This window comes from Clinocottus analis, unplaced genomic scaffold, assembly GCF_023055335.1.
Source record: "Clinocottus analis isolate CAN_PGR_092001 unplaced genomic scaffold, fCliAna1.0.p SCAF_5, whole genome shotgun sequence".
Taxonomy (NCBI): Eukaryota; Metazoa; Chordata; class Actinopteri; order Perciformes; family Cottidae; genus Clinocottus; species Clinocottus analis.
Window position 1 is genome coordinate 16,495,999 of NW_027176207.1, and position 17,918 is coordinate 16,513,916.

Here is a 17,918-nt window from a genome sequence, read left to right on the forward strand (position 1 = left end):
AGCAGGAGAGAAAGAGGGAGAGAGATAGAAAAATAAGGTCAGAAATACAGAAGTTCAACTGAATTTAGGATTTAAAAAAAGGAAGTCTACGTTAGAGGATCAAACTAAAAAAGAAGTCATAGCATGTTAGCTAGCACGGCGAATGACACATGGTTCATGGCATGCACGGGTGGAGGGACACACAAATGGAGGTCATGGGGAGTGACAACAGAAAGGAACAAAATAGGAACAAAAATAGTTCTTTCATCAATCATGGTGCGGATAAGCGGCAGAGTTTCGGATACGATAGATGACAACCTAGTTGTGGGAACACATCCACAAGTCGGGCCATTATCTGTCATTTGTAATGGCCAGTGGTGTAATGTAAAGTAAATGCAAGTGTATGCTTACTCGGCACTAATCCAAAAAAAGCCTCATTGATTCCCCCATTGGGCCATTAATGGATAAATTATGGACACAGTATGGCCTCTAGTGTTGTGTGTGTGTGTGTGTGTGTGTGTGTGTGTGTGTGTGTGTCTTTGGAAGCATGAGCCAAAGGTTGGTATATTGAATGACCAAAAAAAAAAAAAAAATGATGCGTTCAATATCCAATCAGCAGCCTGTGCAGTGATGCTGGATTAAACTCACTGTGCGAAAGCAGCAGTGTCATATTGACAAGAATCAAGTAATTATGAGATATGGATTTGACTCAGATTAATTGTCTCGTCAAATTTAAGCAGGGAATGCACACCTACGACTGACAAAATAACAGCACTATGTTCATGAATTAGCTGCATTTTCTGTTCTGATTTACATTTTGCAACATTGCAGATACATTCATTAGGAAGGTTTTCTCATTATGCTGATCAAACTAATCTGGGCGGCATTATGTTTCCTTCAAAACACATTTGCTGTAGCAATTAGTAGCAAATGCTCGAGGAGACAATGCTTATGTTCACATGCACAACATATTCAGTTTTCAGAAAAAGACATTGCTAAATAAAAATCTCTCCAATAGTCACGTTTACATGCAGCCGTGCATGCATGCACAGTCACGCGGATGCATTTAATGTGTGTGTCCACCCCGGCAAGGGATGCTTATTGACTTTCCATTGGCATGGTTTCCAAGAAGCCGACTCATTAAGAGTCACCGCCATTTAATGCGCAGTAAGAAGGTCATATCACGTCTTTCTGTGAGATCAGACTGGCTTGAAAGTAGCTGTGTTTCTACTACAAAAAAGAAGTCTAAGCTTTTCTCTTTGGCGCGTGTATCTCTGCGAACTGAAGGTTAGCTTGATTTCTATTCAATGCATTATGCTGGCAGACATGAATTTAAATTTATAAATGTAGACATATATTCCTGAATTATGTGTCGACATGTCCACAGAATGCTCCTACAACATAAACAATATTAATTCAGTGGGAAAATACTACCTTTGGAATAAGGCCCTTCAGGAATATCCAAAGAGAATATGCTGTTTGCCTGACTGTTGTCATTTTCAGAATAATAGTGGATTATTGTGTGCGTGTAAGTTTATACAGATATTTTACAAGTGGAACAAAATGGCAGAGATCAGGTCAACAAAAAAAAAATCGTTATTTTGACATTTTTTATAATAGATTCTTTAGTGCTACAAGCGCTAAGACGTCTACTGTAGTCGAGTAGATCAGATGTCTGGTGTGACTGTGCACACAGGTAGAAAGCAGTGGGCGTGGCAGAGTTCACAGTAGGGCCTCTTCTTCAGCTACCATTACACCACTGGTCATAGCAGGGAGCATGACCCATGCAAAACCACACATCCAAAACAAAAGAAAGCTGGTTATGAAGGTCAAGTCCATGACATGGATGGAAGGGTGATCTCATGTTGTCAAAACTGCAAAAAGAGAATTGCTGCGTTTTGTAGTTTTACTCCAATGTCAGCCTTAGCTGGGGAGATTTGGATGGATCAGTTGTAAACACACTTGCCCCTACTGTGCCCACACTCGCACATTTACAAAGACTGTGTTTGTTTCAACACTTTTTTGGCTCAGGACTTATGACGATGTTTTGTCTCTCCACAGCTGGGCAGCATTTCACCTTCTGTGGCGTGGAAATGCTCCCCTGCTGTACTTGTAGAGAACCGATTATTTTTGGCACAGGCCAAATTATTTTTTTTAAAAATAACAGATCATTTTTTTCCCAAAGACGAGTCAAATTAACATCGAGATGCTTTCATCGATCGTTCTTAAATGCATTCATTTCGGTCAATATTTGTTTGTGGTTGCTTTTTTTTTTTTTTAAATATGTGACAAATTCAAACCTCGGATCAACCCTACATTTGCAATTTGCGTCACAGTGCCAATTTAACGCACATAGCCAGTATACACTATATATATATATATTTTTTTAAAGGAGCAGCTGTTTTAAGGCAACATAACCAGGAACAGCTGCGAAACGTGCTGAGATTAAATGCAGATGTTGTAGCTAAAAATAAACCTCAGTTATTTCCCCAAACATCTTGAAGTGAAGGAAAAAACAGCAGCAACTTGGAAGTAATACTAGACATACAACAAAAAAAAACTAAAATGAAATGAAAGTAATTAGGGGCATTAAAGGGGGACAGACTTGGATGAAGCTCATGAACTTTGGCTGTGGTAGTTTTAAAATGATCCAAACCTCCCACTGCTATATGGCTGTTGCCCAGCAAGCGCATGAAAAAGAAAATAACTGGTTTCTTTATGTGCCATGCACTGGCAGCCGCTGCCTCTCAGAGTCTCCAGTACAGAACAGTCAAGATTAATTCAGCTGGAAGTGGCATCATGCAAAAAAGGCTGTTAGGGCTGCATCCCCACTCTTAACTAGGCCACACACTGCATGGACATTCAGGGCGGTCCTGGACCCTGAACTGGGAAAACCCGCTATACTTGGCAGTGGAAGAGGAAGATGGAGTATTATAGACAGAATTAAAAGAAGAGAGAATATGGGAAAAGGATGAGGGGGGGGGGCAAGATTACGAGATTCATGTTGAGGACAATTTTTCACCTGTTGAGTTGCGTTTTGGGATCTGGTCCCAAAACGCAACAACAGCATGTCATGCTGAGAATAATGACATGCTGTTGTAAGTTTGAACCACACATTCTGACTCCTGACTCATCAAATACAGAGCCTTGGTCAGTGGCCTTGCGATTTTAACTGTGACGCTCTAGCGTATATTGGAAGTAGTTAAAAGTCCACTCCGACACATGCTGACCCTGAAGGGTTCAGTTACTGTAATCATGCTTTCATTTTTGTTCTTCACAGAGGCAACCATGTGTTAGTAACTTACATATGAATTAAACTAAGTGTTACTATTTGTGAGAATTGTTTTTTAATGTGTTTATTTTACCTCCAGAAATGCCTACTTTGTCTTTTCTAACATATTCACGGCAAGGTTCTATCATGGTCTTTACATTGGAGCATTAAAACTAACAATGCTATATTATATCTATGAGGCATTACTTACCATGAGGGTGTGATGCAACGGTAAGATAATGCATTCACAAAGGTAACCAATTATCTCTCATTTTACTTTCTCCATACATTATTCTCATCTCTCATGAATATGACATGCGGGAGAACAATGGCTTTGTTTGCAATCTAGTTTGTAATTTGTATGTAACTCATTTTTATTAGATTCCTTGATGTTCACTTGATGGTTGAAAGGGAAAATAATTGGGGCAATCAAAATCTCTTTTGTGAGGGAAGTGAAAGAAAAGGCAAGAAAACCCTCAAACTGAAGGGGAGGAATGTCAGAAAGACAGAAAAAGAAAGACAGAGAAAGAAAACCTGACAGGATTCCTTTCTCGGGAGAAGACAAACAGATAGTTGGATGAGTTGTTTGATAGCACATGTATTGTGCAGTGGGGAGGCAGCCCAGGTTAACATATGCACTTCACACACAACACAACAACAGAGCAGAGGCCGACCGTGACCACGTGGGCAGAAACGTATATATTTGGTATATTAACTGGACAAAAAGCTCTGGGTCTGACTGACGTCTGTTCTGACTCTATTGCTCACTGAACTCGAGCTGCGACAGCTGCTTTATAGGAACTACTGAAGACCGGGAGAGCAGAGCACCACGATGCTGAGCTTTATCTGCAGCAACAAAGCCTCGAGGAGGAGAACATTATATTTATAGTGAATGTATGCCTCTGCTCTTCATATGGATTCAATAGCTCCCGTTGATCTTTCGCAGCCTCGCCGCTGACATCTTGTGAAGTGAGCACAATGTTTTAAAATTCTAAGAGGGTGCGTGAAAACACGGAGAAATGTACTTCTCCAAGAGGAAAGGATTAGGCGGAGGAGGCATAGCTGGGAACAAGCAGAGGCTTGGCATTTACAGTACAAAGAGAAGCGAGTACAGGCCGATGGCAAGAGGAAAATACACTTTGGATGAGCCGGCTTCAAGTCACGACTTGTGTATTTTTACTGACAATGAAGTTACACTTTTCAGCAACTTTTGAGGCACACACAGCACTTTTACTGCTGGATGACGTGGCTTCGTTGTCTTTGTTTGTCATCACATCTGTGTGCATCTTTCTCTATATTCACTCTTCTTCAAGGAGAACTTCAAATTCCTTGCCTTGCTTAAACTTACTTGGCCCATGAAGTTAATTCTGTTCACATTGTCTTTTTCAATTGTTGATTATATCTCTATAAAATACTCCAGAGAAACTCTGTCATTTTTAAATATTGCAGAAGGATGTCAAATCACTTTGGGCTTCATTGCATTGAAACAAAAACAAGAATAATTCTACAATCGTATAAGCAACGACTCATTATGTTGAATTATGTGGAATTAATGCCGTTCTCTGCTCATTGGCCGTCATCAATTTGTTATATTAGTCTGCAATTAAACACAGCCATTCCCAAATGTTTAGTTCCATGAACGTAATCCAACATTAATCAAAAAACAAATGTTTGCTGTTGTATTTTGAATCAACAGTAAACCGTTTTACGTGAAAATAAAGTCATATCCGATATATATTACTGTGATAAAAAAAACCTTTCAAGGTGGATGAATATATTCTTCTCATTAATCTCGATGGTGCTCATTTCACAAGTGTCTTTATTGTGACTCTTGTAATTTTAAACCTACTGTATGGACTGCAATATTACATGCAACTTTGTTTTACTTGCTTTCAGCAAATACATTTAATCCTCGATTTCCACTTTGTCACAAACGGCATAGTAAAGTAAACAATACAGCATCCCCATGCCACAGACAGAGACAGATGAGTCATGTCAGACCCTAACCAGCAAAGCCAGCCAGCCAGCCAGCAAGCTTTGCATAAATATCTGGTAAATAGTCACGGATCCAGATAATAGAGCCTCTCTGGTCACGGTGGAAGCCTTGGTGCACTGTGGCTGATGTGTGCTGATGCTGAGATGACGGGAACAGTACCTGGGATGGTAGTGGGGTCTGTAGCTGTTCTGATGGAGATGACGCCAGGCTCCGACTTGCCCTTCATATTCTGTGCCACCACGTGGACCTCGTACTCTGTATTCCAGTCCAGGCCGCTCAGCAGCACATACTCGCTGTTGGTGGGGAAGCGCATCTCTGGTTTCCAGTCGGAAACGTGCTTCTGAGGGAAGGAACGCAGAGGAGACGAAACTCAAAGCTGGGTAACCACCTGGCACTGTGGTCATTATGTACAGACACGCGGGGGACAAGGGTCATTTCAGATTATTTGAGAATCATCCCATTCTCAAACTGTGCAATGTGCAGAAGACAACAACAGTGCATTGTTCTCCAATAACCCCACAACCTACACAGTGTTTACAGCACAAACAGATGCAATTCACAATATAGAACAACACAATATTGAGGAAAACTGGCGATTTCATTTGCTAAAATCTGAATTAGTGAAAGGTCTTGGGGGCAAAAAAACAACCCAGACATGCCAACTGCTGCCTGAGAAGAGTATTTAGGAGAATATTAAGTTCTCGGATGTCTTTTTGATGAAAGGGGGCTTTAATGTGTTTGAGAGTTTTGCTGTCAGGTGTTATTTTTGGCAGAGGCTAGAAGTTTGTTCTTGCTTCTCGTGTTCCAGCCAACATTTCCAAGCCCTGTTCGTTATCAATTCTTTTGAAACCATTAATAGAAATAAAAGCAGCAAAGTGGTACCACGTTACCTCCTTGCTCAGGATACTCACAGCCTTGTATCTGACCAGGTAGTGGTAAATTGGGGCGCCGCCATCGTCCTGCTTGATCCAGTTGACCTTAAGAGTATTACCCCTTTCTTGGATCTTGGCTTCTAGTTTGGGGGCACTGGGTTCCCCTAAACAGGACAGAGCAAGGGATCATGATGAGTCGACATAAATATGGTTGATGCGTGCGCTCCATTCTTTGCAGTTTGCTGCTGTGCTTCAAAACCTTCCTACTATGTTCAAGTGGGCAAGTGTCTTAAAGGTCAGCTGAACTAAAACTTAAATTGGTCAGTTCAACTGATACTGTTTTAAAAGGCCTACACAACAAGCATCGCATCCAAAGGAAATGACAGACTTTGACGCAGGAGTCTTCTATTTGTTTACTGATTCTTACCAAAAGTCATTTTTGGATTTTTTTTTACCACAACCACAATCATTGCCTAAACTTAAAGTAGATATTTTAGCGCAGATCGCGCAATCTTTCCCTAACTCCACCGAATGGTGTTTGTGCCTAACAAACCAAACTTGAACAAAAGGTAGTGGCAAATCAGGAGACTATCAAGTTGTTTATTGTTGTAAGAATTTTGAACATAAGTGGAACTTGTTGAGACCAACATCAATTCACTTTTCAAGCCTACTGTAAGGGAGTATTTGATTATCAAAGATGTAAATTCAGTAGAATATCATCTTAGTGGCAGTTTGAAGGGTCTGCAGCAGCAGCCCAGTTACCAGGGTGAAACACTAGCATTGTACGTTTCTGCCAAAAAGGGACACGATGAAGCTCGACGCCTCTGAACAAAATATACACGTTCCAAACCAACATTTACCTGCTTAACGATTGTGGTTTCAAAGCTGCATTCTTAATCCTGTTTATGTTTAGGCAACAACATTACTGGGTTAGGATTAGTAAAGGACCATGTTTTGGGTTCAAATAAGTGCATCACGGTCTCCACCGGGTGATAGTTGCCATACATCACCTCCGGCCACCTCTCCATATGGCCTTCCGCTGACTTACATTAGAACATATGTCCCAAAAAATATATTTGTATAAAAAATAATAATTCAGGATAAAGTATGTTCCCTTGAAACATAATTGACAGTGCAGTTTTGTAATGTGGGAACTTCATTTTCAGGAAACCAGGCTGGGGACCGAGGGCTGTGGCAAAGAAGTGTTGTTCTCCTTGAGGCTCCTCATTATGTTCTCTGTCCTCCTGAGTAATGACTGCTGGGTCACTGGATAATGAGCCTGTAGGCCTTGGTTACTCTATTACTTTTCATAACATATACACAGTCTTTGCGGTGGGGAAGGCGGCTGCTTTGTGTGCATGGCGTTTACTCTCATGCCACTGTGAGGGAGGAGACAAGCAAATCCAAACTCATTAATTATGTACATGCCGGCTCCACACAGTTAGCCTTGGGATCATGTTATTAAATTGACTACCTCGTGATGTTACAGCCGTTGCCCCGAGCCAACAATCTGATAAAAACAGTCCACGAGCAGGTGGCAGACGAAAAACAACAACCTCTCGTATCTCATATGATCAAAGAAACAATGACGTTTTGAACGTATGCTTTTGCTGGTAGGTCACTATAAGTAGGAAAGGATTGAGGGGGGAAAAAAAAGAACATTGGCACACATTTCAAATTGACACAGGAAAAAAAAAAAAATCCAGCAATCATGTTTCCACACCCAATATTCAACATTTCAAACTCTTTGTGGTTGTAGTTAATTAAATGAATAATGCATGAAGGCACTTTTTCTTGCAATCACCAGAGCGCACTGGCTGAAAACAAGCATTTCACTAGACTGGGGTGAGCGTGACAGATGCTGGAAGTGGATCAGACAGTGTTAGTTAGTGACAGCAGCGTTTACATGGTGGCAGGTAGACATTTGGTACATTGAGCATTGTTATTCACGGGCATCATTCTGGGTTAGGTCTTTTTATATTTTCTGAGGCTAAAACAGAGAAAGAGGAGGTTAGAATGAGAAGCTTCGACATGCAAGCTGGAACCCTTGGGTGCTGCTACACATTCGGAAGGGGAAACATGTGGAGCGCCGGCCAATGACCTCACACTGACACATGTACTGTAGGAGGCGTGGCTCCACATGTACCCCGACCGAGCACAGCCCCCCCCCCACACACTGAGATATATAAAAGTGGATAGAATTGAACAGGAGTTATTGAAAACATGCAGATGCGTACAGTCATTCGACATATTAGTTTCTGTAATGTTTGACGACAATCGTGTGGGTTTATAGTTTCATCTGATATGACATTTAATGCTGAACAACAATGTAAGAGTAACGCTTAGCCTGTACTTTTTAATAATACAATGCATCACTGTGCAGCTTTAAATACAAAACAAATCCATATGATGAATTATGCATGTTGCTAGTATACAAATAACCTGCATATAAATGTAATATATGTAGCAAAAGTCTTTCATTCTCAGAATTCGGATCCATCCGACTACATATTTACATTTCTAACTTTATTTTTAAACAGGTCTCTGTGTCTATATAAATATATTTCTTGTCATTCCAATCAATTCTCACTCATGGCTTTAAAAGAAACATTCTGTATTCCTGTTTGTTTGTTTTTTTCAGTGTTTTGTATAATATAGAAGGCAGCATTGCACCAAAGACACAGCCACATGCAGAAGGACCGCCTTTCTCTTTGGAGGAACAGCAGAACAACAGGAAGAAGGACGCAACAACAAACAGGGAACACATGCAGCAGAAATGCAATAGATCGTTGTGAGTCCAACCAGTGCACGCACCGCTGTGAGCTACTGTGTCATTTGAGGGGGGGAAAAAAAGAAGAGTTGAGTATGAGGACTATGTTTACAATGCATGCGATGCAGATTGCAGTCAGGGGAGCTTTGTGAGGGTGCTCTTGTGATGTCTCAATGCCATTTAAGGTGCACAGGTGAATGACAAAAAGAAACATTTTGATGAAATAAAAACTACGACTTTAAGGCTACATAGAAGTAAAAAAAATAAATAAAAAAAATAAAAAGCAAGGCTATCAAAACCAACATATTGCTAAGTTAATTCATGATCAAGGTTTTGTATTACCAAAAACGACAAGAAAAAACACACCAGGGAATCACAAAATAAAAGTGCGTTTGAGTAAATGTAATCGAATAACTCCATTGTACCAAATTATTTTTCACATAAGTAATCCTGACTAATATGTTGCAACATGATCTGGTTTATTATCTTACAGCTAATCCAGTTCTTTATTTATAGTCTTGTTTTTTTTAGTTTTCTTTGATAACTTTGATTATTAAATACATGAGAATTGAGAGCAAAGTTTCATCAATCCTCATATTACAGCGCTGTGGCTGATGGAGTCATGTTGAAGCAGAAGAATCTTAAGTTCTCGGAACCAAAGTGAGATTTACAAATTACGATTGGATCTGTTGCGCCATTGCAGTTTACTACACCTAATCGGAATGGGTATTCTCAAAGTATCCATGTTTTCTTTCCAGTCAAATACATCGAGCATCTCGAGCATTGAATGACATGCTGTAACAGAACGCTTTGGATGTATTTTAGCTCGCTCTGGAGAGTTCAAATCAGAGACTTCATTCCCACCTTGTATTAACATGCAATCTGCATCTGAATATCATATCTGGATCAGACATGAGAGAAAAAAAACGAACACATGGGCTCAAAGAGGTCAAAAGATAGCTTAGGTAACCACTGGGACTATAATGTGGCCCTGGTGTGTATTTCTCACATCATCATATTATATTGCCAATATACTATACATTATTCATAAGGCACTAAATGGAGATAATCTTGCATTGTTAATTAATGACTGTAATGGAGAATGTGCAAAAACATCTTTTTTGGCTGTAAAGAACAAAAAGTCTTAAGATGATTGAGATGATGAAATAGTTCAATGTTTACTAAACGCTCTCTACATATTTACAGTAGCGCTTTAAGATGGATGAAATATGGCCAAATAAAAGTGGAAGTGTTTTAACTGAACAAAAGCCTTCTGAATGGTCATAGCTGATCTAGTGATCTCAAACTAAACAACAACAAAAAATTACCTTCTGTTGGCCAGCGAAGACGACATCATCAGCACCATGCAAGAGCCACATGACAAAGTCACATGATGTGCACGCACATGATTGGTGGATAGGAAAATATAGGAGAAGGAGGGAGGAGGGGGGGGGGGGGGAGGCGCGGAGCAGGGCACATGGAAAACATAGACAACAGTTGTGAAATGACGAAAACATGTCAACAGAATAAACAAATGAACAATAATGTTAAAGACCAAATGACACAAAAAGAACACAAACAACCGAGAGAAAAACAATAATTGATAAAGAGACTTCTTTTGAATACATATTCAAAAAATATATATGTTGCTGAATATATGAAGTAATTCCAGACTTTCAGTTGAGTTTTTTTGGAAATAGGCTGAATGTTCAATAAATGACCAAATAAATACATTCATTTGGATTTTAGGACATTGATTTCAGATACAATCAAAACTGGACATCAAGAATTACCTCATGCATTCGCATAATCAGCAGCTTTTCCTCAGACACATATTCTGTCATTCTAATATTTTAGGTAGCAACATTGATTCCAATCTGAATTTGAACTATGGTGAGCTCTAACACCAAGTGTGTCATTTAAGACAAATTAGAGGTATATAAGAAAAACACAGCATTGTGTTTGGTTTCCCAGGGACAAACAAGAAGTCAGGGTCAAAAGAGGAAACTCTGCAGCTTTGGGAATACAAATCACGGCAACTGAATACGATTCACAACACAGCAGACAACAGCGTGGGCACATGAAACATCAGGAGAAATTAGGTCTAAAAGCAATTGTGACATTTTCTTTAAATGCTTGCAGAAAACAGACTATGAACAACTACAATCTAGCGGACTATAATGTAAAGCCACATGTTGTTAAGGGTGAGTTCAAAGGGAGAGATTTGGTTAGGAACACTGCAAAGACATACACTTATCATACATTACATGATCTGAATTAAAAGGAACGGCAATAGACGCACAAACAATTACTTCATTGAACTTCTACCAAACACACAAGATGTGTATCTCGCCTCAAATGTTGCTTCAGGAATTAAAGCAATAAGTCGTCTAGATGGGTTAGTTGCTTGAAGGTGCAATCACTTATACCTTTACTGGCTCTTTGCACAAAATAATGGAAACATCAGCAGCGGCTTTCAAGTGTTGCTGATCAGTGTCAGTCACCTCTTTATTATGTCGGTGACTGTGTAGGATTTCTAAAGAGGCAAAAACGGCCTGGCTCTGTGTAATTCATGGTTGGGGTGTTCAGGGCACACTGACGCAGCAACGTACGTCTGGCCTGTCAAATCCTCAAGACTAGTGTGACCCATGCTGTCGTGAAGAATGATCTGGTACTGTGACTGAGCTGAATGGACACAATGATAAGAAACATTGACGGGCTCTCAGGAAAAGTCAACGCCTTGAGTGATTTTGATAAGAATTGCAATATGAAGATGGGGCAGCGGGGCAGAAACAGGTTCGGTAGATACTAGGAGATGGAGGAAAAAGCATGACTTGTATAATCATGCATTACTGTCAGAATGACTTTAAACGTGGAAGAAAAACCAAAATATGTTGATGAGAATAGCCAATTTCCAAACGAATCAGTAGCTATCATTATAAGCACTCTTGCCATCTAAAAGCCCAAGATGGCGAATGTAAGTGTTACTCATAAGTAGTGTGATTTTCACACTAAATACTCTCTGCTGTGGTGTGAAGCTCTGTTTTGTGGGCGTGAAAAAGGGCCCATGACAAAAATGAGTGTTGACTGACCTCGACTTGACTTGACCAATTCGATGTTGACGTTATGAATTCAAAATGCTCATTTTGAAAATGTGAAACGTAAGTTGTTTGCATGGATCCTATCACTCGCTGTTTATGCCGCGAACATATTGTGTGATACAGTTATATGATTCTTCAGTGTCAGCACAGAGTTCTATAGACATTGATCTGCCAGGCTCTTCAAAGGTCAGGCCTAACAGGTCAATACATTGTCAGGTCACAGCAGCTATACAGTCGTATAACCTTCTCTAAATCTACTGCGCCACAATCTGAGAAGTCTGAAGTATGTGCTGTGATTTGAGTCTTCGTGAACAGACATTGTATTAATTCATTCACAACATCATAGTCAGGCTGTTAGAAGGGCAACCGTCATGTCCTTGACAAATGTTAGTAAAATCAGGATCTAGTGTTAACAAAGATCATTTTTGCTGTGGCTATACTCTACAGAAGGTGTATGAGCTCTCCGATGAGCCACACCAGAAACAAATGAACATCTACGCTAAGTGTAAGGCCAAGCAGGTAAAAGAGACAGAAGTGAAGAGAGACACACTGCACACCGTGCGACTGGCATACTCACTAAAGGCCACACCGGTGGTGGCAATAGGGGTTGGTGTCTCTGATGAAACTGAAAGATGGTGAAAACATGGTGAGAAGAGCTGGGCCTCTCTTCAACAAGAGCAACTCCCTGCTGGGTTCACTTCTGTTTCAATACCGTTTTCATGATTCATTCCTGCGAAACAATGTCTCCTTGTGTTTTTCAGTCCACTGTGCTAATCACTGTGACACAACAATACACATTGGACCTGCTTTTGTGAAAACACTTAGGCTTGGATAACAGCAGACTGTTTGGTCTGGACCACTCGTAAACTGTGTTTGTGCCTCAGAAGACAAAAAGGCTATTTAGTGCATATTATCCCACTTGGCTAGCTCACAGCCTCGGCTCTGTATCGCTCTCATATAGCGGTTACATCTGATAACATTGTCCACACTGCCAGCGCCGTCATGGAAGTGTGGCGCCCACCATTTGGTTTCCCCTGAGGTAAACACCGTTGGCTCTGCCAGTATGTTTGCTGTAGTTTGTACTGTTAGCACTGTTAGCACTGTTAGCGCTGTTTGGGCCGTGAGTTACGAGCCTCTGGCTCGCTATGTTGAGAGGCGTTGAGCTGCCAGCTGCCCACTGCCCTACTTAATATTAAAGATGGGGGAAATGTCAAGGACAGATTTCCCTATATTGAAACTTTAGAGTTTAGATCTAATGCATGTACGCATTAAGGGAGCTTCTGATGGAAACAAAGCAAACATTTGTCAGTGCTTGCCAGACTTTGAGCATCCTGTGCTGACTTTGTATTTGTTCAGCAGTGAGTGTACAGCATCAGCTCACTTTCCTTTTGTACCTATGCCAATATAATTTTGTTTTGGTACTTGCAGATTTATTTACAGCATCAACTTGCAATTACTTTACGTTGTCAGATTTCTTCTCTAAGTCAAGCTTACACTTGGCTGAAGCAGAAAACACACACTGGAAGTCTCCTGAAACCAAGAAAATGCCAAAGGTAATGTTTAAAATATGCACATATATATAACTCATTGGTCCCAAACTGAGTGCTATGTGTGTGTGTATATATATATATATAGATATAGATATGTGTATGTCTGTGTATGTACTGTATATGCACACACACAGAAAAGATGCAACTATGAGCACAGCTCAGTCCAAAGGAAGCTTTAGCTCCTCACCACCTGCACGTCAACAGAAACTAGGAAACTATTTACAGTTAAGTGAGCACAGAACAGTCAGTGCATTATTGTGACCTCTGAGACACAATTGTGCTCAAGTGTAATGGCCAAAATAGAAGGCCTGAATATCCAAAGCTTATTTTTTTCCACAGGGGGCCATTTATGTGCAAGGTTGCCCAGCTTTCAACACGATTACCAGTAAATATTCTAATCCCACGTTGACTATCACAAGGCAATACAACTATATTCCTTTCTGTGGTCTCTGAAGACAGTATATTCTTTAAATACCTGACATACAGGAACACTCATTGGCTAAACTGCTGGAGTACACAAGTGCAATATAATTTATACAGAGGAGACACCAAAACAAGGATGCTACGAGCAAGCAATACTAAAGAAGCAGAGGTGGCACTATGGACCAGGGTACAAATAACACACTTGTATCTATCTATCACTTTGCAAAACAAACCTGTGGCCATATAAGAGTAACGAAATGGACCGCCGTCTGGAAAATTAGTACAAGAGGTAATGAAATGAGTGCTGATTGACCCCAAAGAACACCGATGCGTACAAGATGTGTGGATGCCATTAAAACCTTTCATCATGTTAATTGTATGTACGTCTCCATTAAATTAGGAAGTCATGAAATATGAAGCAAAAAAAAATGATGTCAATCATATATTTAGAGACGTTAAACATTAAATGGGGTCAGATTGACCCGAGAGATAACAGGGTTAAGAGTTTGGAAGCATGACTGCAAACCCCAGTAAAAAAGCTATTTGTTCTATAAAAACAAACTCGACCACAGTCACACGAGTGCGAGTGTACACAACAAGGCCGTAAAGGCAGACTCGTCGGCGCAACAATGTTTTAGCAGCCTCATTTAGCCAAACGCCTTTTTAAAAGGCACAAGAGCGTCAAAATTCACAAGCGGGGTATTTACTGACGTATTTGATGTCGTAAAAGAACACGTTAAAATCAACCGAGCGTGTTAACCGCAGACCTTATTTTAGGCGTCTAAACAAAAAACACATTAAAAAAGCCATTGACTTTGAGACGATGGAAAAATAAAGTGCCAAATGCGAACTAATACCTGGGTTTAACCTATTGAGCGGATTTCAGCAGCACTCTTTAGGGGACGGTCAATGCAAAGCAAATAGATGCGGTGAAGACGGAGGAAGAGGAAGAGGAAGAGGAAAGTAAAGCAGACGAGACAGGGAGAAATGAAACTTACTTGTGAAAGAATACTCTGGGAAGTCCAGTGGAATACAGAACAGATGGGAAACCATGATGAGGAAACAACAAAACAAAAAGAAGAAACAAAAGACAATGAAATGAGAAACATAAGCAATGAGAGAGGGCATCGCTTTCCTGCCACACCATTAACCCACTGCCACACTAGCACTGTGTCTTATTACACTCTTTGTCTACAGCAGTTCTCTCTTCTCTTTGTTCTGCAGCTAACTCAGACTTTGATAACACTGGTACTGTGTTACCCTCAACATGAGAAAAATATCTTTTTAATCATTTCCCACTTAGACGTGACCTTAGTCGCAACGTGGTTGTTTCAGTGTATTTTTTAAAAGAACACTGGCTTTCTGACAATCTCATGCTGCTTTGAAGTGATATGACACATTGCATGGCAGCAAGCATGCAATTTAAACTGATTCCATCATTTTATTTCTGTTCATGAAGCACTAAATTAAGCTGGAGCTCATCCTCTATGTTATACATCAAATAAAAGAAACGTTCGAGTTTGGCTGCTGTAAAATCTATAAATACATCTGACACAGAGTTTTGCTGAAACATCTTGAAGTAGGACAAAGCCTCTCTCCTCCAGGAATCAGGATGCTGAGAAGGGTTTTTTTTTTCTCTGCAGAGGCGACGGGGTGAAGAAGCACAGATGGAGGCATGGCATAGAGGTCTGTACAAACTAAAACAAAGATTTATTCATGACCCTGATTTGAAATGCTGACCGAGATTTAAGTCGGTCGTGCCTTACCGAGGCCCTTGTAAACTTGCTCTGCAGTGGACAGAAGGAAATGGGGATATGATGATTTGAGTCCTTTTCTATCAGAAATAAGTAGTAAGTAAATTGGGAACAGTGTCTGGCAGGGCAAAAAAGACAGTTTTAAGCAATCTGAAAGTCATCACCCATGCTGTCCATGTAAACATCCATTATAGTTCACAGACAGACTTTCATGTTTAGTTTTTAATCACCGTGTTCACCGTACCAGAGCATGTCCATACTTCCTGCACAATGAAGGATTATTAAATGCTGAGGGGCTTTCAGTGTGAACAGTAAGTGTAGATCTGGTCAGTGTTGCCTTTGTCAAGGTTGAAAGTATATAATAAAGTTTGCCGTCTTGATTCGGCCTACTGAGTCTCTGTGTTGTTCATATATATGATTTTGTTATCCAAAACCTGTTTTGCACAACTCGATTGGTTGATGCCTTCATTTGCAGTGCGAAAGCTCAGAAAAAGTGTGTTTTTTCGCAGTGTAATTGTTGCATAGTGTCAAAGTATTCATGTTAAAAAAACTGTTACAACAAATATATTGACGTGTACATTTATCACACAAAAACTGCTCCCATTTTGCCTTTGTCTAGGCAATTATGTATTATCATGTTACTTACTGGATGAACGTACATCTTGGAGGCGACTCTCTCAGCTAAGAGCCACGTTTGGATCTCTATTGGGCCTAATTTATACTTCAATGAGAAGGCATTATCTGACATGCTGCTGCACATGAATAAACACATAATTGTCACATTTTATGTCAAGCCGGCACATTCTGATTGATGACAGGTGTTGCGCACCTGCTCTTTGCTGTAAGGTTGCAGATGATGCCATATGCCAAACACAGCTGGGATTTGATGCCAGATTATTCACCAAGACAAATTAAAATGGCGAGAACACGGAGGGTGGCAGCAAACTTCCCTCATCTGCCTGAAAAGTAAGTATTCTCCTTGTATCTCCCTTGTTCTGTCGAGGTGACTTCATTTTCTTCCCTTCCAAACACAGACGGATAGAACTTTTCCTCCACCTCCGACATTTCATCACATGCTGCCATTCCTTCCCACAAAATATCAACAACCTTCAGCAGGGCTCGACCACTGGCAGCTACATTAACAATGTGCGTCGCCACTGAACTATAAATACTACAAAGCTGACACTTCTCCACACTGAAGGATAAATCTATCTAGTTATAGAAATGCACACATACTTTACAGAACGCTTTCACTGACTCACCTGGGTTGTGGCCACAAAAGCCAGAGCTCTATGCAGTCATTAGAAAAGAGGCACATAGCACTGTCCTATGACGAAGGACACAGGCTGTACTTTGCATAGTTTACACCATTAACCAACGTTGAATTATGAAGCGGCACTGTGAATTATCGTTCCCTCCGGCCTGGCTGGAGAAGGCCGGCACTGCGAGGGATGGAGGGGAGCTTGGCGTGAGAATAGAGGCGAGTAGGGGCGAAAGCATCTGGCCTCAGCGAGACATGAGCAGGCAGTGGAGTGAGCAACAGCATTTAGTTCAAAGCATTGAGTTCAGAGGAGCGCTCACCGAGGGCAAGGACACGAGCAGTAAGGGCAGTACTTACGGACTGGCTGGGTCTTGAAAGTGCTGGCCTGGCTGCTCTCGCCTTCGCCCTTGCCGTTGATGGCCGACATCTTGACCTCGTAGGTGGTCTCGGGCTTCAGGCCAAAGATGGTGATCGCGGTCATGTCTGTGGGAGGTGAGGTAGCGTTATATTCCATGCAGGTACACCGGGGACAGAGAGTGAACAAGCAACAAAAGGCAAACTATATGCCATCACGGAGATTACAGTCCATGTGTTAAAGAGTAAGGTCGAATTAGACCTCTGTTATTAATGCAAGATGTCGGTCTTTTTCCCAAAAATGCAAACATAGGTGTCATTAGGCATTCGACAAAACATCCGATGCAGTCATTTTCTCCAACGTTGCATTGCTTTTTTTTGCTTTTGTTTGTTCGTCGACATGATTTCTTAAGTATATACTACGTCATACATTTGCTGTTATTCAGTGTTTTCAATGTTTCGAACCATCTGTACAATTTCACTTTTTACTAAATAAAACACAATTTAAAGAGTGTAGAAACAAAAAGGGTGTAACTCTACGAGGGTATTCAAGAAATATTTGGTTTGAAGCAAGAATAAACTCACGG

General features: G+C 40.7%; 1 protein-coding gene across 5 annotated transcripts in view; it reads right to left on the reverse strand.

The window, feature by feature from the left end:
* ncam1a (neural cell adhesion molecule 1a) overlaps positions 1–17,918 on the reverse strand; it is a 225,049-nt gene that overhangs the window by 19,087 nt on the left and 188,044 nt on the right. For 4 of the 5 annotated variants that reach the window (XM_068601107.1, XM_068601106.1, XM_068601109.1 and 1 more), the window contains 3 exons: positions 17,335–17,460; positions 6,158–6,282; positions 5,406–5,586 (listed from right to left, as the gene is read on the reverse strand). In XM_068601107.1, coding sequence (XP_068457208.1) covers positions 5,406–5,586; positions 6,158–6,282; positions 17,335–17,460 — 432 coding nt within the window. Of the gene's footprint in view, positions 1–5,405; positions 5,587–6,157; positions 6,283–14,960; positions 14,976–17,334; positions 17,461–17,918 lie in introns of all 5 variants that reach the window. The other variant, XM_068601105.1, reaches the window with a different exon arrangement.